General features: G+C 36.1%; 1 protein-coding gene across 4 annotated transcripts in view; it reads right to left on the bottom strand.

Moving 5' to 3' along the window:
* Window positions 1–24,270, bottom strand: part of LOC128993495 (Bardet-Biedl syndrome 4 protein homolog) — a 153,166-nt gene that overhangs the window by 21,418 nt on the left and 107,478 nt on the right. For all 4 annotated transcript variants that reach the window (XM_054418611.1, XM_054417779.1, XM_054419436.1 and 1 more), the window contains exons 8-9: window positions 12,095–12,217; window positions 10,354–10,525 (exon numbers count right to left, since the gene is read on the bottom strand). In XM_054418611.1, the coding sequence (XP_054274586.1) occupies window positions 10,354–10,525; window positions 12,095–12,217 (295 nt within the window). The remainder of the gene's footprint in view (window positions 1–10,353; window positions 10,526–12,094; window positions 12,218–24,270) is intronic.

Raw genomic sequence — 24,270 nt, forward strand, 5'->3', positions numbered from 1 at the left:
CAGTTAAGGTTTAAAAAATTCTGTTTAAGTATATAGGCATATTTGTATAAATACTATAACCAGAATTGTGTTCAATACTATTATTATTGTTTACAACAACTATATATTATGAACATTGAGCACAGGGGCGGCGGAAGCAAATTTTTGTTAGGGGGTCAGAAACCTATGGCGGAGGTCCACATCCGGGGGGTCTGGGGGAAATTTTGAAAAATAGAAGCCTTAAAACGTGTTTTTAGGCTACCTGAAGAACATTTTTCTTCAAGCAGTAACAAAGAAAATTTACAATTTAACAAAGACGCTACTCTGTTCATTATAAAAACATTATAAAAAATAATACACACACATCTCAAACAAACAAAAAATGAAGTACTGGTGCCCAGATCTTACTAAAGCTGTCAGCAATGAGTTGCTGCAGATGACAGAGAAGAGTAAACAAGCTCTAAGCCCTAGGGATTTATGTGTTCGCGTAATTTCGGCAGGCTCTGCCCCTCCCCCTCAAAACCGAATTAATAATAAGTTAAATTAAAATTGGCTGCTTGATTATAGTTAATCACAAAAGTAAGACGGTAGGGTATAACCAAGTAAGTGTGTCCACTGGGGCTAAATAATGGTTACACAAAAAACATTACAAACATTGTGTTGGCACAACATAAAATTACTAAGAAATACAAAACCTTTTTGATGAATTATTGCTAAAATAAGTAAAATCCCACACGAGAATCTCAAGATATTAGCCTACTACAAGTTTACTAGATTTGTAAACTTCTGCTGATGAAACTTCAGTAGGCCCTAACTTGAACTTCAGTCTTTGAAATTCCCGAAAACTGCACAGCGACTTTCAACTCTATTGACAAACATTCTTGCAATGTGCTTATCATCAATAGATTTAGCAATGTCCCTATGGACGGATAAGATGGCAAGATGGTTCAATCTCTTCTGCGTCATCGTGGAACGCAGCCACGTTTTCAAGCGACGAAGACAAGAAAAGGTTCTTTCTGCAGTTGCTGCAGACGCTGGTAAGACAAGCAGTAACTTGACAACCTTTACTACTTCAGACAAAAATCGTTTGTTTTCTTGAGGCTCACTATTTAAAGTCACAACTAAATCACGTACACTTTTAACTTCCTTCTTTTTTGGTAAATCTTATAGACGGTTTAATTGGCTTGTAAGCTTTTTCTTGTCCAAGTCAGTAATTAACTCTCCAGGAATTAACCCAAAATTCCAATACGATCATGAACATCAATTAAATTAATTATTACTTTCATAAGGTTTTGTGAGTATTAAGCCCCTTCATAATAAATGTAATAGATTATTATTAATAACTAAATTGTTTATCTTTGTACTTAACTTCAGTAACTGTTATTAGGCCTACTTATACTTTTCTTCTTGGGCCGAAAAAATAAACGTATACAGTACAGAATGCTTTATATCTTTAATTTTTTTTTATATGAACACCTGACCCTTGACCCCCCTGACCCTTCCTAAAATTTCAGGGGGGTCAACTGACCCCCCTGACCCCCTGGTTCCGCCGCCACTGATTGAGCAATAAAGAATTTTTCAATTCAATTCAATTCAATTCATTTTAAATGCAGTCCATCTACCTTCACTAACTAGCAATGTTGTTTTGGGAGTAGATACGCTACATAAACTAGGCTTGATCACATACAACGTTAAAACTTGTCATTTGAAACAAGATGACGAATTTGAGGTCACGAATCGTAAGGGGATTGATAATAAAGTTGCCGATGCGTTGTTGCAAAATCCCGTCAAGCAGCCACTGGCTGAAGATGTACGAACCACAGTTTTACCCATAGTCACGCATTTCAAGCCATCGCTAGAAACCTCAAATGTTACGGAGCAGCCTACTCCAGCTCGTTGTTATCATACTTCGTTTGCAAAAGTATGCAAAGATCCGTCCTTATACGCCAAATATGCTTTGGAGTTAGGAGAGCCAGAGCGTGAGGCAAAACACGCCAAACGGATACGACGTTTTACTAAATTGTACGATGACACCCAAAAGAACCTCGGAAATGCCTTTAACGAACAGGGTAAAAGGGATAACCTACGGAGAAGGGATGTGCAGCACAATGTTGGTCAGTCCGTTCTAAAGCGAACTCATGTGCTTTCCTCGAAAACCGAAGCTATTGCGAGTCGATTGGTGCCGAAATATGAAGGACCTTTTTATAATCATAGGTCAGTACTAAGTAAACCCCCCGAATGGAAATAGAAAACAAGTATTTCACGTTAAGGATCTTAGGCTTTTTCTAGAACAGCATAAGGATTAAAAGTTGTTCTACGTATTTCACGTTAGAGAAAGAGTCTTTAACATCAAAAGAATATTGTTAGCGAATTTCCCATATAGGGAATAAGCTGTTACCGTAGGTCTCATGGTAAGACCTGGTCCCGGGACCGATTTAGTTTTTCGTTTTGAGGTCCCCAGAGGCCAAAAACACCATCCGTTCAAATTCATATTATATATATATATATATATATATTTATATATATATTTACATATGTGTCCGTTAGCGCGATAACTCGAGCAAAAATGATCCGATTTTGATGAAATTTGATATAAACGTGTAAACCTACATTTATTCGAACGAGTTCGCGAACCAGCATGATCGGACTATGGGAACAGGGGTTTATGGGGGGTTTTATGGGGTAAAAATGGGTTTTTCTAATTTTTCACCCTGAAAACATAAAATTTTGCAATTTCTTTTTAAACCATTTTGTAGAGCTCAAAAAAACAAATAATTTAGTATATTGAAGCATTGTTGCATGCCTAACGGTTACGGAAAAATCGCAAAATAATGTAAATTTAAAATTACCATGTTATTCTTATGGAGAATAAATACAGTGTTGTAGCTTGCTTGTGTATGGAGATATATTAATGAAATTTTTAAATTGTGTTTACTTCATACTGAGCTATTAATATTTCAATAAAACCCCCCTATTTTCTTCCCTGTAGCAGCAAACCTAAGTACTCATTAATATTAATGATGTTTAAATAGGAAATAAATCTGACAATTTTAAGGGAACAATTTAGTGGAATTCCAGCTGTGTATATGGAAATTCGCTTAGTCTGCAGGTTTGCTGCGGCGGGGGTATTTTATTATTACGAGAGTTTTCCTTTCAGTTACGTGAGACAATGGCACCCATTGTTGATTTTTCTGAAGTGAGAGAATATTTTTCTCGTGCGTTTTTTTTCTCACCCCGAACTAGAGGCGGTGTAATGGTAAAAATATTACGAGATCAGAAAACGAGCGTTCAGACGATTTCAAATGTCCCGCGCGGGGTCATTAGTTCTCCGAGCGGCCGCGCACTGTGCCAGTGTCGCGACCCCTATAAAAGCGGCGCAGGACAGGGCACTCGACACTTGAGCGCTGGGCGAATAGCTAGCAGCATCTCTCCCTGGTAAGTGGAGTGGAGTACATTGCAAAACCATAGGTCGAGAGCGGAATAGCCCGGTAATAAGCCAGTGGTGGAATAACCCTTGTGGCGTTGAATACTAGGTGCTAGGCCAAGGGCGAAATAGCTCTTGGACCCGTGTGTATTGCGAGACGATAGGTCGAGGGCGGAATAGCCCGGTAAATAAACCAGTGGTGAAACAACTCTGGTAATGTCGAACACTAGGTGATAGACCAAGGGCGGAATAGCTCTTGGATCCGCGCATATACATAATGAAACCGTAGGTCGAGGGCGGAATTGCACGGTAATTAGCCAGTGGTGAAATAACTCTGGCATCGTCGAATATTAGGTGTTAGGCCAGGGCGAAATAGCTCGTGGACCCGTGACAATCGATTCCGTTTATTTTAAGTATCGTTGGTTTTAATTCCAAAAGTGAAACACGGTATATCTATTAAGTAGAGATTTGTTTTATTTTCAAAGATAACGATTTTAGTTAGTAGTGTTTCACTCACGGAATTAACACCAATTATTCTAAATTTACTAATTTGTTCAAGGTCTAACCTGGGCAGTGATGAATGTGCCATTTACTGAAAGCTGATGCTTAATGGCCATATCTAAGCCCATATTTTAAAACTAAATACTATTATTATTACTACTAACCCTGGACATACTCAATAAGATTAGTTATCCGAGTTCGACAGAACAATTTTGTCCCAGGACGAAATTGCACCGTCACTGTGTCGATTAGTTACTTTGTAACTTCCTCACAAAATCTGATATTGAATTCAATGTCGTCTCGCATAGTGAAAAGAACAAGAAACAACTAATTACTCTAAACACAAAACAACAAACAAGGTTGGTAAGTACAATATTTGCGGTTCAAACAACAGGCGCGCTACGGACATGCCACTTCCGATACGCCACGAGGGATGGTGAAGCAACGTGGCGGTGCATGTGTGCATTGACCTATTTGATTACATGGAGAGGCGAGGAAGAGACGTATGTCCTTGCCTCGTCCGTGCCACGTCTCTGCCCGACGTCCGTTCTGTGTGAATTGGGCCTTAAGGACCAAACAACAAAATAAAAGATTTATAAGCTTATAACATAAAACTGAAGTAAAAACTATGTAAATGACAAACAGCTGTTTGGTAAAAAATTTTCCACAGAATATATATTTATGAGCTTACTAGCTGATCCGGCGAACTTTGTATCGCCTAAGTTATAGGTTTCCCCTAAGACAGACCGATGGAAAGAAAGTACCGTTACGTTTAATTTTCAAGATGATCTCGTTCGCATCGCTCAATCAAGTCCTGGTTGAAGTTCGTTCGCTACGCTCACTCACCTTTGGGTTGGAGCTCGTTCGCTACACTCACTCACCTTTAGGTTGGAGCTGGGGCGGAGCCCTTTTAAGAATTTCGAAACGGGAAATAGTTTACGTCCGATTCGCATACCTACAGAATTTACACACCAAATTTCATAACGATCGGTGAAGTCGTTCCGGAGGAGTTTGCAGACAAACACTGTGACACGAGAATTTTATATATTAGATAAAATGTTTAATTTCCTAGGGAATTAAAATATTAAATCTAAAGTTTAAAAGAATAATATAGATTATAAATATCAATTCAATTATTTTTGCATTTTCAAAGAAGAGAGGGAATGTGTGCGTTACGTAACGTTGAGCCAACCGCCCTCCCCCATACAACGCAGCGTAACGCTATGCCATACCCCTTCCCCCCCACCAAAAGTGCATTACATAATATTTGTATGGCCCCAAATTGAGGGTCGACTAAACATAGGCACTGTTTCCATAGGAGTAGGCCTAGGCCTAGTTTTAGAACCATTCTCTTCCGTACAGTTAGAACTAGAATAGGGCTCAAATCGAAAATGTTAGAAATGTTTATGTAGCCTAACTCTACTTTGGGATGTTGAATCTTAAGGCACATCAGGATCAAATGTAGGATCATCGTCTGCATAATCTACGGGATCATCACTCATATAAGAATCACTGATACTGTCTATAACATCGTCTGACTGTACAGCATTGTCATTGCTATCGATAAAATGTAAGTTCAGTCCACTTTCATAGGACAAACTCCATCAACGTACTTTCACTTATAGGAGAACGACACAGTCTTTTACTAATTTTTAACCTAGATACAATAACTAATCACAATCACAACAACAACGAATTTAGCCTATCCAGGCCTATCCAGCCTATCCAAGCCTATCCAGGAACAATCAATTTACTTTCACAAATAACAACATAACCTGCACGTACAAAACAGTTGTTGTTAGTCGCTGCCACTGTTACTGTGTTCGCGTCAGCCGGCTTACCGCCTTACCGAATCTGCACAGTGTTTGTAAAAGGTACTATATAAATAAAGTAAATAAAATTTACAATGTTTATGTATACAACGGGAATTGTCAGGCTTCTCTTAAAGCGCTTGACTCAAATGAAGTCAAAGCTAGTCTAGGAGTGTTTCAACACCCTCTGCAAACTTTCCACACACACAACTCTCTAACTCTCGGCTGGGCTCTGGCCCATATAGGCATAGGTGGCAACGAGAGTGCAGAAAAGGTAGCAAAAAACGGTGCGATCATGCCATTCCTTGCACCGGAGCCTGTGGCATCAGCAAAGCTACCGCCAAACATGCAATAAACAAATGGTCCAGGGAACAACACCTAGAGTGTTGGCGTAATTACCGTGGACAATCACTTAGCACCTCTTTTCCTAATAACCTAGCACCCTCTTTACTCGCTGGCTGCTAAAGCGGGGCAGAGGGCAGGTCAAGCAGGTACTTGCTCTAATCACTGGACACGGCCATTTCAGGAAACATCTCCACACTCTAGGAATCGTTGACAATCAGGAGTGTCGACTTTACAACCAGTCTGATGAGACTGCAAAACACAATATCCTGGACTGCAACAGACTTGGGGGCTAGGAGACGGACCCTGTTTGGTCTAAAGCAGCCAGGGGATGAATCAGAGGCTAATATTGGACAAAAGCACCTGCTTTGGACATGCACCTGGTCAAGGACATGGGTATAGGCTTACCAGTTAGTGGCAATTGGGTTATGCACAGTAAGCTTCGGTTGACGTACTAGGACCCTGAGTCCACCCCTCTCTCTTAATATTCAACGGGAATTTAATCTTTTTTCATATGCTTCAAGCCACGGGATTGTACTCATAAAATTAAAGCTTAACCCTACAAGTGTCTCTAGTTTTGGTCTTAATGTTCGCCCATTTATTGCGCAATCGCAGGGTTTTATTAAAATGTATCTTAGAAACTTAAAAACAATGTAAAGTATACTGTTTCATAATAATTTTGTTTGGAAAATTATGGGCTTCAATGTAACATATAAAACATTACAAAAAATATGTTCAACAATTTTTGTGGGGTTAACATTTCTCAAAAATTATAAAATAAATGAACAAAATTTATGTTTGCGCTCAATAAATTGTAATAATTTATAGGTCTACAAATATTTAAAAATAGCCACTTTGTTCAGAATTTTATGAGGATTCCAAAAATATAATAATATAAGGAAGTAGATTTGCAAATAAATAAGTTATAGGCAAAAAACAGATTTCGGTACATAGCGTTTAGCTAAGAATGCATAGCCTAACCATAGCTAGGAATCTGGCTGATAATTTACATCAATATCACTACCTACTTCTTCAGGATCATCAACCAGCCCTTCGAAATCACTTAAATCTTCTTATAATGCACCACGTATATCACTACTTTTGATTTTTTACACTAAAACAATGATAAACGTAATAAAACACATCAGTCATCGGTGCGAGGTTAACCAAGCTGTTTACAAATACGCACGTCAGCTGTCTGCTACAATTATGATCGGCTCGAGAAAAAAAAGCTCTTAGAGACAGACCTCGGGAGAAAGCTTAGAATCTGCCAAAAAAACTATACCTAACTCGATCCAGTTCAATTCGATTTAGTCAGTCATAGAGCCTTCGCCGTAAACAGTGTTTGTGAGTCGCAAAAGCGACACAAAACACTACACAAAGTGTGTTATGAGTCGCTTTTACGACACATAACACTCGGAGGGTTAAGTTAAATAATTACGTCACCACGATATATCGTTGCATAACACTTTTCGGAAGCAAGATACACAATGATATATCGTTGCAAAGCACTTTTTGGACAAAACGTGCACAACGATATATCGTTGCAGGACACTCAAAGGGTTAAATAGCAAATAACTCTGCTCTGGACGACTAAAAGGTGCATCTATCTATAGAAAGAAAAGGTCTGTCTATGGCAAAAAATGAAAAGCACTTAAAGGTCGATTCACACATATCAGTCCAGTCACAGTTCCGTTACAGTCCAGTCACAGTTGCATCCGCAATTTCTCAGTCAAACTGTCAGTCATTTGGTTTCAGTCACTCTTCTGTCACTTTATTTACAGTGTTGTTACAGTCAAAAATGTTTATTTAAAACACAATATTCTATCAAGTTTTCATCATCCGTCTTATTGATTGTAACAAACATTACTCAAAATATAAACTCTATCATTTGAATAAAAAAAGTACTATTTTCTAACCTCAAACATGTCCATCAGGCGTCTGAACAATCCAAAACTATCGTTGAAAATAAATCTGAAATTGACTGACAGAAGCCAGCAGAGGGACTGACGGAACTGCAACGGATGAGTATAGATAGCGCAATAGGTCATAATGTTTATTTGCAACAAAAAAGATTATATCAAAGGGAACTTCTGCAAGCTAAAAAAATTGCTGTAGAGCAGTATATAAGCAATGCCTCAAATTCCTGCAAGGCTGCATGGAAAGTTATAAGCAGTGAGTTTTCTCCAACTCACAGTTCTGATGTCAATTTAGATCCGGATGAATTTAACAATTTCTTTATAGACTCAATAAATCAGTTAAGCAAAGGAACTAATCTCGGTCCCAATAATCCAGTAGAACTCTTGAGTAGTATTCCAAAAAAACACAACAATGTTCACATGGTCAGAAATTTCCTCAACTGATGTAATACAAGTGTAGTATCTAAATTCTCCAACTCTAATTCAATGGATTATTATTGGCTGTCTAACACAATACTGAAACAAACCATCCATATAATAAGTGAGCCACTTGCTTTTATTTTTAACAAATGTATGTCAGAAGGATACTTTTCCTCATTGCTCAAAATATCTAAAGTAATTCCAGTTTTTAAAAAAGGAGATAAAAATTTACATCATAATTACAGACCTATCTCTATTATTCCGATATTCTCTAAAATATTTGAATCTCTAATGTACAATCAACTTAGTTATTTTTTCGAGTCCCAACATTTATTTTCTGAATGCCAGCATGGTTTCCGTCCTGGTAAGTCTACCACCTCGGCAGTACTTAACTTGACGGATTTATCACTAAATGCATTTGAAAATAAGGAGTCGGTTTCGCTAGTTTTGTGTGATCTCAGTAAAGCTTTTGATAGTGTTCCTTTTGATGTATTACTACGTAAATTATCATATTATGGCATTGAAGATGGCACAATAAAAATTATTCAATCATATTTGTATGACAGAAAACAGTATGTATCAGTTGAAAATAAATGTTCTGCTATGAAACCTGTAGAGACCGGTGTCCCTCAGGGTTCTGTTTTAGGCCCTTTCTTTTTCTTAGTATACATAAACGACTTGTCTCAAAATCTCAATATCCATTCAATAATTTATGCTGATGACACCACTTTACTAGCCAGTCACAAAAACTTAGAGTACCTGAAACAGGTCACTGCAGAAGCTGAGGAACAGGCTCTTGCTTGGTTTTCTTCAAATGAGCTACATTCTAATCTTGAAAAGACACAATATTTGACATTGTGTCTCAAGCAGGAAATTAGTCTAGATTCTGTCAAGCTTTTAGGATTTCACATTGATTCAAAATTAAGTTGGTCAAATCATATTGAGGCGGTTTGCAAAAAGTTATCAAGAGTAGATTGCTTATTATGGAAATTAAAAAAATTTGTTAACCAAGAATATTTGAGACTATCGTACTTTGGTCTGTTTCAGTCCCACATACTCTATGGCATTATAGTTTGGGGACATTCCCCTCATGTAGCTGATATTTTGACGATTCAAAAAAAGGCAGTTCGTAATATTGCTAATTCAAGATCCCTATCTCATTGTAAACCTCTTTTCATACAATTAAAGATTCCAACAGTAATTAATTTGTACATTTTTCAAGTTTTACTCTACACCAAGTCAAACTTGCATTCTTTCCCCCTTAGATCTGACACTCATGAGTACAATACTAGGGGTGGAGGCAAGCTCAGCATGAAACCTCATAGACTGGCTAAAACGGGTGACTCTTTCAAAATTAACTCAATTCAATTTTTTAATAAACTACCTGACAGTGCAAAATTTGTTGATTACAATATTTTCAAAAATAGAATTTATAATTGGCTAATTCAAAATCCTTTCTACAGCATAAGTGACTTTATAAAGTGTAATTTTGATGTAAATTTTAATTAAAATAAGCTATTATACCTAATTAATTGTACTTTTTATATTATTTGGATGTATCAGAAACTTGATTGTATTTGGATGATTATTTTGTAATGTATATGACGTGTCCTATTTCTTTGTAAAAAGATCAATGGAATAAATGATTCTTATTCTTATTATTATTCTTAATAGAAAATTTATTAAAGAATATTTTTGTTAACTACGACGTGCTTGAAGTGACTGGACTGTGTGACAAGCACATTTTCCATAATTTAGCATTAGCATAAATATAAATGATGTGTGTGAATCGACCTTAAAACTGAAACAATAGCATTCAGACTTAATAAGTAAGCATAGCCTCCTCTAATACAAGGCTGCGGCGATGGTGTGTGGCAACCTCTTTTATCTCGCCGCGGCCTTGTATTAGAGGGGCTATGAAGTAAGTGAAAGTAAGTAGACAACATAATGTACTAACATGCCAGCAGCATGAACGACGGAGCATGCCTCTGTCTCAGTTTGACACAAGCAGATAGAGAGACAAAGCTAGACGCGTACTGACGACATGTCAGGTACACCAGCCCTAGGTTGTATAGGGTCTTCCAGTCCAACGGAGACAAGTAGTTGGCCATCTTGAGACAGCTAATTGTCTAATAAGCAAAATAAACAGTTTAATTCAATATTGTAACACTATGTAACAGCAAACAGTAAAGGAAAAGGGTTTAAAATAGGACTTACATTTACGTTAATTTGGGTTAATGAGTAATATGAATATAATAAAATAAAATATGTTTAAGTATTATCATGGTAAGTTAATACACATTAGCTATTTCAAACAATTATTTAAACTTAAGGGCAAAGCTTAGCCGGCTAGTCAAAACTCTATCAACACTACTATTAAATACCTCCGCTGCAGCAAACCTGCAAACTAATTTGATTTCACTTAAATATATTTATTACGTTTACTGAGCACCTAGGTTTGCTACTACAGAGAGGGTAATAAAGTTTATTTTTGGTAAAATATTTATAGCTTAGTATAAAATAAATAAATTTGCCAAGTTTGGTCAAAATATATCCATAAAAAAGCAAACTTCAACAGTTTACTTATTCTCCATAAGAATATATGAAAATTTAAAGATTACATTTTTTTAAATTTTCTCCGTAACAAATAATTGTAAAAAAAAGACACTTCAATATACTAAATTATTTGTATTTTTTAGTTCTACAAAATGGGTTTGAATGTAATTGATAAATTGTATGTTTTCAGGGTTAAAATGGGAAAAAACTATTTTCACTCCGTAAAACCCCATTCTGATTACACTGATTATGCTTGTTCGCGGGTTCATTCAAGTTTATCCCGCCATACATACACCTAAAAGCCAAATTCCATGAAAATCGGACAAAAATGACTCAAGGTATTGTGTTCAAGTGTAAGAAAGGGCCATGTGGCCCTAACTTTACCTGAACAAATAAAGGATTTTTCATTAATTTCAAATACAGTGTGTAAATTAAGTATGGAAACAAATCTGTATTTTTTAAACCAAAATAGACAGAAATATTCTGTTTAGGGCATTGATTGTTAACTAAGGTTCCGCAATATTTTACATTACCATATTTTTTAACCCCCCTAACAGGGTTGGTGGTAGGGGGTGACTTATTTTTTTCAAATAGTAGCCCCTATTAAGTGAACCCTCATTTTGAAGAGTTTGTCAAAAGAAATACATTTTGACGCAAACCCGAGGTAGATATCTCACCCCTAGCTAAGTGGCAGGTATTCCAAAATTTGATTTATGAGCAAAAGCACCAATTTCACAAATATGGAAACAAAGTCTGTATTTTCTTACGGGTCACTCAATAGGGGTTGCTATTTGAAAACAATAATAAATCCCCCCCTTCCGCTAACCCTGTTACGAATTTTTTTTTATGTAAAAGATTGTGGAACCTTTTTTAACAATCATGCCATAACAGAATATTTCTATCTATTTCGGTTTTAAAAATAGAGATTTGTTTCCATACTTAATTTACACACTGTATACAAATAACAATTTCAACGAGTGGTGTTTTTTGCCTCTAGGGACATTAAAATGAAAAAGTAAATCAGTCCCGGGCCAAGGTCTTACCGTGCCACCGACGGTAATAGCTACTTACCTATAGGGAAATTCGCTAAAAAGGACCTTACTCAGATCTTTTCTTAATAAAACTTGTCAATAGTAACTCACAGCTATGTACTTCTTCTTCCCAAAGAAACACATTCCAACGTTGTTCCACAGTGCAGCTGACTCAGGGCGGTGTTGAGCAGCCATCTTGTACTTGGCCAGAGCAATATCAAAATCCTCATGTTTCTATAAATAAAAGAATAAAATATGTGGTAACCATGTTATCTATACACATACTAGTTGTTCTGCCCGTGCCTTGCCATGGGGAGAGAACACAGAAGATATGGTGATTCTTCACCGCCTTGCCCAATCCAAACTGCTGGACAATTGAGCTCTTGTTTTTGATGTTAATTAATTTTACCAATGACCATGTCGCAAGGTAAAATAATACTCTACAGATGCGTTTTTTCCAGTTGGAACACTTAAGGCTCCATCCAAACTATGGTTCTTGGTATCACTTATTACATACAAAACATTTTTTTCCATGGTAATGGTAGAATCAAAAGATTAACTCAAGGAAAAGAAAAGAAACAAACTAAAACAGAAACAAATCTAACAGCTGATGTATCCCCAATATTTTAAATATGATTAAAATTGCACGACATAAATTGAGGTTCTTGCCCTTAGGAGAGGGTTTATTGAAAAACTGAACTATTTTTCGGGGAAGTTTCACATCAAAATCTTTCATTCAAATTTGCAGGTGATAGGTGTGCGGCTAACGGTTTTCTCAAAAGTTCAAAACCTTCCTAGCTTTATATATATAGACTAGCAAAAGAGCCCGTTGCGGTTAAATACAACGGTCTCTAGAAAAATAACAGTTATGAAATTCATGTACCACTTTACTGACTATTATTAATGGTACAGATTAAACACATAACTTTAGAAACACACACATAACATAAGGAACGCACTTTAACCACAAATTCAAATTGTGAACAACATGCAAACATAGAAAAACTAATGAAATAACAATACAACAATACAATATCAGCCGTTAAGTTATCAAAACATGTTTAATATGATAGATGATGCATACCGCCAAACCATGGGCCAAAATAACAATAAAACACATAACAATGGTTTTTTTTAATAACAGCCATAAATCTTTAAAAATATAATTTTCATAACTATTTGCAAATCTACATGAATGAAGCTTTCCATTGACCTATTATTTAATAAAATCTGTCAAATGGAACTGTATTTAATTCTATAAATTAGAAACACGTGTAAGTAATATAAAATAAAATGTTTTTAGGGTACTTTGGTATTTTAATTTACTTAGTAACATTTAAAGTAGCCCTCATTGGTGTATATAATAACAAAATTAATTCTTCAAAGTTTAACAAATAATTTATAAATAAAAAACTTTTTTAAAACAAAACGTTTTTAAACGCACTAAAAAGTAGAAAATAATTTATAAATATGTGGAGAGTATAAATACCTCTAAGATTTAAAACCAAAAACGTGGGGTGCATAAAATAGATAATTTACAATTACCTTCACCTATTGAACTAATGTATTATTATCAATTGCATGCACCCCACGTTTTTCGTTTTAAATCTTACAAGTATTTATACTCTTCACATATTTATAAACTATTTTCTACTTTTTAGTACGTTTAAAAACGTTTTGTTTTAAAAAGGTTTTTTATTTATAAATTATTTTCTACTTTTTAGTTTTTAATGTGTGTGGATGTTAAATCTATTTCAGGCATCTATATCAGATTAAGACAGAGGCATGTGGGAAATCTAAGGTTTATTTGAGTTTCTTTTCATATAATTATGTATTAGATTGAATGTATAACCTACCTACTTACTATAAATATATCAATCTTTATTTTGAAATGTTTGTTTGTTTAAAGAATCTCTTGGGAGCATAACCTGTACCTCTTAACCTCTGCTCTTCGAACTGTCAAATTTAAGTATTTACAGCTGACTTTAATTAATTAATATATTTACATTCTTTCAAAATGTAAAAACATGGAAAATTTGGAAGCCCATGGGGCGTAGCCCAAGGGAAATATGAAAATTAAATTATATTATATTGCATTGTCGTCCATTTGTGAGCTATGTTTCAAATTTCAAGTCTCTAGCTAATCGGGAACTTAGTTTAAAATTGAAATCAAAATTTGTAGGAAAGCGACTAGCAAGCTAATAAAAACAAGCCCATGGGGCTTAGCCCAAGGGAAATATGAAAATTAAATGATATAATATTGCATCGTCATCCATTTGTGAGCTATGTTTCAAGTTTCAAGTCTCTAGCTCATCGGGAAGTATCAAAATTTGCAAGAAAGCGAGTTAACCCTTTGCGCTCGGAGAGGTCATTTAACGTCTGTCCTACGCAGTCGGATGTCCACATATAGTGGCCATCGCCATTATCGTGTCAGCTCAGAATTAATACGGCAACGTTGTGTCTCACAGCTCGGATGGCCACGCATAGTGCCCATAACAAAATCTGAATTCCGCTCGGATGGCCTGTGCCAGTGCCCACAACACATTTTTTATATTTGTTTAATAATAGGTATAGTAGGATGTCTGATGAGTGCTGCAATCTATCGAGTAACTCTTAAACTACATTAGCGAATGCAATTCCCGCCTTTTTAACGCCAAGAAAAGGAAAAAAACGTATCGATCGGAAGCTATGTATCACGCCATGTCACTTGTTGTTTCAGTGTTTACGAAGTTGGAGTGAAGTAGTATTTATAACCTTTTAGTGCATTTTTCGTTGTTAGTTATTACAGAATATCTTTTTAATTAGTTATAGTGATTGCACAGTTTTAGATTTGTACACGGTTTTGTAGTTATTAGTATGTTTTTAAAACAACATCATGGATAAAAGTTTGCGTTCCGATGAAGTGAGGGACTTGTTGTTTGAAGAAGATCTTGGTAATGGTGAAAGCAGTAGCTCAGAACATGATAGTGATGTAAATTCAGACGTCGGCGAGCACTTTGATAATGAACTTCGTGAAGAATTAGGCGTGTTTTATGATGCCCTAAATGAAACTGACTATTACGACAATGAAGAGTATATAGATGATCCAGAGTTGTTCAATGAAAATGGAGAAGATCGACCAAACGGACAAGAAAGTATGGAATTCGATAATGATGACCGTCCAGACCATCGTAACATCGCAAATTGGCAGGACATCCTTGGTGACCATCTCTATTTTCAAGATGGTAGTAATAGGGAAGAAAATATAGGTGGTTATGTGCTAACTGACAAGCAAGTAGAAGTGGGAGAAACTGGGGAAATCAACGCCAGGCGTCAAGGAGAAAACGGAAATGAACAAGGGCAGAATGGAGCCGCAGCTGGTGACGGGTGGCGAGATTGGATAGATGGTGACAATGCGTTTGCCAAATTTCAATGGACAAATGATTCCGGCTATAAACCTCCACGAGGAAAAACCCCTAAATCCCCTTTAGATATTTTTCTGCTTTTTTTTACCGACGACTTGCTTAATGAAATCGTCAAGGAAACTAATCGTTATGCAAAGGAAAAGATTTTGAAAAAACTCCCCTTCAGAAGAAATCTATGTGGTGGTCATGGAAAGACGTAACAGTACCCGAGTTCAGGGCTTTCATAGGTGTTCTATTAAACATGGGTATGCATGATAAACCAGAAATAAATGATTATTTCTCAACTGATTGGGTCGACTACCAACCTTTTTTCAAAGATGTCCTAAGCAAAGAAAGATTTTTGCAGATTTTCTGGACACTCCACGTGAGTCCTCCTCAAACAGGACCAATAAGAGGAACCCTAACTAGATCTGGGAAGGTGAGGAATGTCGTGGCATATCTTGACAAAAAATTTAGGGAGTTTTATATGCCACAAAAGAAGGTGAGCATAGACGAAAGCACTGTAGGCTTCAAAGGCTGAATAGTATTTAAAGTGTATAACAAGGACGAGCCAATTAAATGGGGCATTAAAGTGTTTGTACTATCTGAGTCCAGTACAGGCTACATATGTGCAATGGAACCGTACTTTGGCAAAAGTACAACAGAAGCAATGGAAAGAGCTGATCTAGGTGTAACAAGCCGTGTAGTTTTACACCTTGTAAACAAGTTGAAAGAAGCCTACGGAAACATTGAAGGGTTACATGTTTTTACGGACCGCTTCTACACCAATGTAGATCTTGCGACCGTACTACATGATATAAAAGTACATTTGACTGGGACTATCCTGCCCAACAGGAGGGGACTGCCGGAACAAGTAAGACCACAAAGAAAGAAGAAGGAAAAGGGCAAAGGTGGAAAAAAGCAAACTAAGGAAAAGGAACAGCAAGTTGCCAAACTAGTTCTAAAAAAAGGAGAAGTTAAGACCTTTAGAAAAGAAGACAAAATGGTTCTGTTGCTGTGGAAAGATTCCAACCTAGTGATAATATTATCTACTTTGTATGACAATAAAATGCAGACAGTAAGTCGTATAAAGAAAAAGGGAGTTCAAGAAGAAGTCAGGAAGCCTACAGTAGTTTGTAAATACAATCGTTCAATGGGAGGCGTTGACATTGCTGATCAGTATATCTCATCTTACTCCTTCACAAGGAAATCCATCAAGTGGTGGAAGAAGGTTTTCTTTTGGTTGTTGGAAACAGCTGTCATGAACTCTTTCATACTGTTCAACTGTAACCAGCAAGTCAAAGTGCAGCAGCGCAAGTTCAGAAAAATGCTTATAAAAGACCTTGTTGGTGAAATCAGGAACATGAATAAGAGAGGAAGACCTTCCACATCTCAAGAGGACGAAAGGCTAAATGGGAAGTTACACCTGCCATACCATCTTGAAGTTGGAAAATCCAAAAACTGTGCCGTGTGTAGTGACAGAAGACCAGGGAAAGAGAGGAAACGAAGTAAGTTTTTTTGTAAAACGTGTTCAAACCACCCAGGTTTTCATATTGGTGAGTGTTTTGAGAAGTACCACTCAAACAAAAAACTGAAAGAGTAAGTACTTTTTAAGGCTCTTTTAAAGTGATCACATATTGTCGAAACATATACAGAGACTTCAGACAACCTTGATTCGTTTTTTAATTGATCAATTATTTGAGGCTCAAATCTCTTTAAATGTCATGTAATATTTTGTTAGCCAGTTAAAATAATACATATTTTTTGACAAAACAATATTTTGTACGTGAAAACTTGTAAAGATACACTTTTAGATAAGTTTGATATTTTATGTATTATTGACCATTTAATTCAGCTGTACCTAGCCTCTTTAAATGTTATGGAATATTTTCCCAGTTTTAGGCCTAATAACTTACTTACTTATGGAAATAAAATGGTGTTTTAAAAGTAAGAACTCTACAAAGATAGATTTAAGATAGACTTTTACGTTCTTTTTACCAATGAATCCAGTACTGTATTATTTTCTAAAAATGTCATTTAGTATCTTTTGGTCAATACAATTACTTGTTTTCACAATAAAATGTTTAAAATACATTATTTCATTTTGCTTCTTATTTACCAAACCAATGCAGAAGAGTCAACCACAACACATAGCGCAATGTGTGTAGAGTGATAAAATATTTGATATTTTTAGCAAACATTTTATTTGATCTGAATAAAATTGTTGTTCACATTACAGGGAGGAATATATACATTAGACTTAAGGCAAAGTTTTTATCAAAATAGCATAATTAAAATAGATTTTCACAAAATTACAAATTTCACAAAATAAAAGAATTTACTCCTGAGAGCCTAGTAAAATATGGTATTTTTGGTTTATTATTACTTAATCTATCTATAATAGTGAGCCTTAAATTATAGTTCAAAATAGTTTTGAGGTTATTAAATTACGTTTTTCATCATTAAAATTCATTTTAACAAACTCATAATTATTTAATTATTTATTTAAAGTAATTGATGTCATTATTGGAACACAACTCGAGTAAATAATTCAAAGCTGCCGAAGCACAGCTGGCAAAATGGCTGCCGAGTTGGCAGAGAAATATGAGTGGCCACCATTAGTGGCCATCCGAGCGGGAGAGACAGAGAGTACGTAAATAATTCCAAGCTGTCTGCGACTACGTCATGGGCACTTTAGTGGCCTTCCGAGCGCAAAGGGTTAATAAAAACAAGACCGTGGGGCTTAGCCCAAGGGAAATATGAAAATTAAATTATATAATATTGCATTGTCATCCACCTGTGAGCTATGTTTCAAGTTTCAAGTCTCTAGCTCATCGGAAACTTAGTATAAGATTGATTGCAAAATTTGTACCGGACAAGAAAGCGAGCTAAAAAAAACGTTTTAAAATATCTCTAATTCAGTATTTTAACAACTATAAATTTGGAGGTTGCTTAGCCTTTTTGCAATAAACTTTTAAATTGTCGGAAAATAAACCAATGGATGTTACATTTTGAAAGAGAATAACATTTCCTACAAATAACTACTATGTCAGGGCCTGATTACCCATTAGGCTAATTAGGCTGGAGCCTAGGGTGCCAGTCAGCCAAGTGTTTTAGGGGGGCGCCAGACAGCTAAGACTTAAAGTTGGGACCGGGGGCGTAAAAAATGTTTTATTCCAAAAAAGGATGCGCAGATAGGGAAGGAGGTGGGGAAGGGTGCGTTAGGCAGATTTTCATAATCATTATATCCATATATAAAGCCCATTGGTACCCATGAACTTTTGAGAAAACTACAAGTCACACCCCCATAAACCATATACTTAAAATATTCGTAATGACGAGAAACCTTGCGCAAAACTATCCATTATTTCATAAATTGCCCTTTAAATCCTTTCTAAAGGGAACTTTCCATATACCTAATGTTAAAAATACCTCAGCTGTACTTATTTGTTTATTTCAGCTTAACTTAACCAATCAATAGTTTTATTAATACTTATGAAGTCAAACGGGGTGAAGCCCGTGGGTTACAGATAGTTTATAGTAATAATTGATTTGTAAAAACATTTAACGATACTTTTTGTTGCAGATAAATACAGATAAATGCTGTAAACTAAGTAATTCCATCTAAAGGTCCTAATAAAATTGGTTTAGGCCTAGGTGATTAACAGAGTTAATTTTGAAAGTATGCATATTATTGTTTGGTTTTTTGATATTTTAGGTTAGGTCTACTTTTGATTTAATACAATCATATGTTTAATAAAATGTAAAATAAATACATTATTTTAAATAAAAAAGTTTTACATTCCTTGAACAACCGATTTGTTACTATTTTAAAAGTTCCTAATCAAACCATGCATTAATTATTTATGATCAGTTTTCTTTTGTTTTTAAATAAACCAAATATTAGTATAATGCCTTTGGCCATTTTAAATTTTGAATTCAGTATTAGTATTCATTCTTTGAAATTTTGAATGTGGTAGTGGAGAGGAGGGGTAGTGGAAGGGAGGAGGGGGCGCGAAAAACGTCAGCCTACTGGCAACTAGACCCTTAGGGCCCTTTCACACGAGGCCACTGGTGGCGGACACCGGTGTCCGCCACCAGTTACCGGCCGGGAAACTGCAGTGGATGGTACAGGCCAAGGTTAGTAGAGAGACAGGTTGACGCATCCCTATACCTCCCCAGCAGTCACTAAAACCGATATGAGCGCCACACGTGTGACGTCAGCCAGTGACCGCCACGCCCCTCGCCACACTCCCGCATACATACATTCCAGTTCAGTCGAGTCGCTTCTGTGCTTCCGGCATTGTGGCTACGTTTACGTTATCCATACTGGTTGATTGTTGGTGTTTTATATTTAAAGTGTTTAGTGGAGAAAAGTTGTTTTCACTTGCAAGGGGAATAATATTACGGTATGTACAAATATTAAATTAAACAATGCCTGGGAAGAGGTGTACTGTTGCTGTCTGCAACAATAGCCACGCTAAAACAAAAGAGGATGGCGTGGTATATTTTAATTTTCCTAAAGATCCTGAAATAAGGTCAAAGTGGGTGCATTTGTGTAAACGTGAAGGAAAATGGAACCCAGACTCTTGTTCTGTTTGTTCAGATCATTTTTTGCCAGAGGACTATGAAAGAGATCTTAAATCCGAGCTGTTGAATTTACCTAGTAAAAAGAAGCTTAAACAAACGGCTATTCCCTCACAAAAATTAACAAAACCCCAAGCTGGTGTAAATGTGACAGCTGAGAACGTGTTAACGCCAAACAGAAAAAGTAGGTACGAAAACAGGAACAAAAAACAACTTGTTAAGTCATTGCTATGTCCTGAAAAATCTCAAACATATCCTTCAGAGAAACCGCAGGCTGAGAGTTGTGAGTTAACTAAATTGACCACTGAATCAAATTTGGACACAGAATCTATAAGTGAAAAGTATGCCTTATTATTGGGAGAAAATAAAATTCTTAAGGCGGAGCTTTTAAAGAAGCAGTATATTTTAAGAGAAAAGTCTTTAAAAATACGAAGGCTTACTAATTCACTAAAGGCTTTAAGGAAAAAAAATTACCGAAAGTCAACAGAATCAAATATTAAGGATAAATTGAGTACTGTATTTACAAAAAATCAGATTGATCTATTGTTAGGCAATAAAAATAGAGTTAATTGGACTAACGAAGAAATATCCATAGCCCTTACTTTACGCTATCTTGGAAAACGAACATATTTATATCTTCAAAGAAAATGCCGTTTCCCTTTGCCCAGTTTGTCTACTTTGAATAGATGGATTACAAATATTAACATACGAAAAGGGTTTTTCGATGAAATTTTCCGTTTAATGGAAGTTGCTGGGGAAAATAAGGAAAAACATGAAAAGGCTGCAGTTCTAACTTTCGATGAAATGAAAGTAAAGGCAACTTACGAGTATGACCAAAAGAATGACCAGGTTATAGGGCCTCACAAACAAATGCAGGTCATTGTATTAAGGGGACTGTTCTCTAATTGGAAACATCCAATTTTTATCGATTTTGACACGACCATTTCAAAAGAAATTGTATTTGAGGCCATAAATAGAGCTCACACCTCTGGTTATACTGTAGTTGCGTGTGTGTCAGATATGGGAGGTGGAAACTATGGTTTATGGAAGAAATTAAATGTTAGTATTGAAAAGCCATGGTTTGAAAATCCAGCTGAAAAAGAAAAAAAAGTTTTTTTGTTTGCCGATGCTCCTCATGTGCTTAAGTTATTGCGAAACTGGTTTTTAGATACGGGATTTCTGTTAGAGGATAATGTCTATGTTGACAAAACCCCGATACGTGCTCTTCTTCAACTTGATTCCAACGAGCTTAAAGTTTGCCATAAGCTAAATAAGCAACATTTAGAGGTCGTAGGAGCTGAAAGGCAAAATGTAAGAATGGCTGTTCAACTTTTTTCAAACACAACTGCCAAGGCCCTGGTATTATATAAGCCAGTCAATGACGAAAACATTATAAGTAATTTATCAGCCTTCATTTCCTCTGTGAACGATTGGTTTGACATTACGAACAGTTATGTGCCACAGCAATCATTACAATCATTAAAACGCGGGTACGGCATGTATGAAGTGGAGCAAAATAAAAGGTTGGATGACATGTTCACGATTGTAAAGAAAATGCGTTGCCCAGGAAAGAAGGGCATGTTGCCTTTTCAAAAAGGAATTTTGCTCTCAATAAATGCTGTGAAAGGTCTCTTAGATAATATTCGAAAGGAATTTCAAATGAATTACATACTAACACACAGGCTTAATCAAGATACATTGGAAAATTTATTCTCCCAAATAAGATCAAGAGGGGGCTTAAACGATCACCCAACCCCTCTAAATGCTATTCACAGGATACGAATGATTATTTTTGGAAAAAACCCTGGAGTTGTTCAAAACCACATGAACACCACTGATTTATCAGAAAGTGAGTTTATAGTAGCAAATGTGCTGAAGAAACTGGATATAACAAGTATGAGTGAAGAAAATCAAGAAGAAATCCAAACCCCTGAATGTCCAGAAATTGTTGAAGAAAGTAAAATCACTGAGTGTCCAGAACTCGAAGAAGAAAACCAAACCACTGAGAGTCCAGACATAGTAGAAGGAGCTCAAAATTATCTTGCTGGATGGGTAGCAAAGAAGTATTTGAAGAAATACCCATTCCTAGGAGATTATACTTATAAAAGTGAATCTTTGCCAGAAAACAAGCGCTCCTGGATTCAACATTTGTCAAAGGTAAGAATACAGTCAAACTTTAATCACCTAACAAATAACAAAAAATAACATAACAATTTAAAAATAGGCCTTATTATATAATATTTTGTCTATTTAAACAGGGTGGACTGGTGGAGCCTTCGGAACAATGGCTACGGATAAGTAAAGTGTGTGAGCAGGAGTTCAAAGTATTTCATGGGGACGATCAATTAAAGAAGGACCCTCATGTTGTGAAAGATTTAGCAACTAAAGTGTCACACAAGGTAATCTAAAGGGAGCTTTTAATTATTTCAATTTACAACCATTTACTTAAACTAAATATAAATATTTTAAAAATTTTAATAGTATCCAAGAATTTAATTGACCTTTTAATCTTAATATTAGGCCTAAGGTTTAGTTTCCAAAGGACGCAACTCAAAGCTGACGCACAGGCATTTGTTTCCATGTCGGCTTATTTACCAGAAAACTTGTTCATGTTTTAGTTACATTTTACGAACTGAAGCACTTATAGTTTGTAGCATGTAATCTTTAATTTATTTGGTTACCAATCAAAAGAGTGCATCAAGAACAGTTATTTTTCTTTTATGCAAGAACTATTCGATGTTTGCAATACATATTTTTTGTAATTTAATGGAATGAATCTTTTTATTTATTCTTTTCTTTGATTTTTTCAGGTACAGGATATTCCTCTGGAAGTCATTACATCATATATTAAAATGAGAACGATCATTAGGATGAAGGACTTAAACCTCAATCTTGAGACAAAAATCAAAAAAAGAAAAGGAGACGCCGATACGGAAGACAGAAAGCGATTGAACAAAGTAAAAAAAATATGTACATGAATCATTGCCTTGTCTGTTGTCATTATGTATTGTACTTATTGCTTTCCATCAATACATCTTTTTATACAAATCGTTATCTCTTTGTTTTATTATTAATCCTCGCTTTTATTGCCATTCTATTTACACAGACAAACTAAACACAATGGTTTATAAACAGTAGTGTAACGCTGATATCACGACAATAATCCTACTGTAGTGAAGGCACGCGCGGAACGTAGCTGCTGGTCACTGGATGACGTCACAGCGGCTGGCTGCGTGCACCACGGAATCGGCCGGACGCGTCAACCTGTCTCTCTACTAACCTTGGGTACAGGCAACTTACAAGCCACTCTACTACAGCCACTGTACTGGTAGTTGTGAAAATGCTGTCGAATAATGAACATCTCCTTCTTCTCGCGTTGATAATAAAGACAATAAGGCAAAGACACAGGCGTACTATGAATAGCCGGTTACTTTTCAATTTCGCAAATTAGATCATCAGTATCCACTTTGTTTTCTATTAATTTGTTTATTCTCTTCTTCTTTTGTTTTCCTTTGTCTTTTTCTTTTTCAGCAACGTCCTCTTTATTTTTCTTCTAAACACTCATTTTCACAAACAAACAATTCAACACGAAAACACTCAACAACTACAACCAAGTGCGTTTGTCTTTGCAGTCTGCACGTGAACTGATTCAAAATAGTAGCTGCGTGCTCATCCACGGTGGCGGCCACTGGTTGCTACGTGTGAAAGCTCCCATATAATTCAATGCCCCGCGACGAGTTGCCGCCACTGCAGTTGCCGGCGGTGGCCGACTAGCAGTTGCGCGAGAAGACACTGCTCGGCCACTGTGTAGTGGCGGGCAACTACAGTGGCTGTGTGTGAAAGGTCCCATTTAAAATAATGTTAAAGCTGTGGCGGGCAACCAGTGGCGGCCACCGGTGGCGGCCACCAGTGGCCTCGTGTGAAAGGGCCCTTAATCAGGCCCTGCTACTATGTATTTCTTCAAAATACTTAATAAAGGCAGCCAAAATTTGGCTACAAATTGTAACTTAAAAACAGAAACTTGAAAAATAAGATTTAATGTATTTATGTTCGTTTTACTTTTCACCACAAATATTTAATACCGTAAAATCCCCCTTTATAATTACTTGCAAATCTACACAAGTTAGGTTTTGTAATCTTATATATTAAAAAAATTTGGTTTTTCTTTCCCGAGTTCGTTTGGCTCTTCTACCCGACCGATTTTCATGATTGTGGTCTCGAATTGAAGGTATGCACGTACAGATTTGCCATCAAGCATTGGCATAAATATATCTATAATCCCACTAGGCATATACGTAAACGAAATTTGCTCCTCAT

The sequence above is a fragment of the Macrosteles quadrilineatus genome, unplaced genomic scaffold, assembly GCF_028750875.1.
Source record: "Macrosteles quadrilineatus isolate MER2022 unplaced genomic scaffold, UCM_ALF_1.0 Scaffold_1__1_contigs__length_201487025, whole genome shotgun sequence".
NCBI lineage: Eukaryota > Metazoa > Arthropoda > Insecta > Hemiptera > Cicadellidae > Macrosteles > Macrosteles quadrilineatus.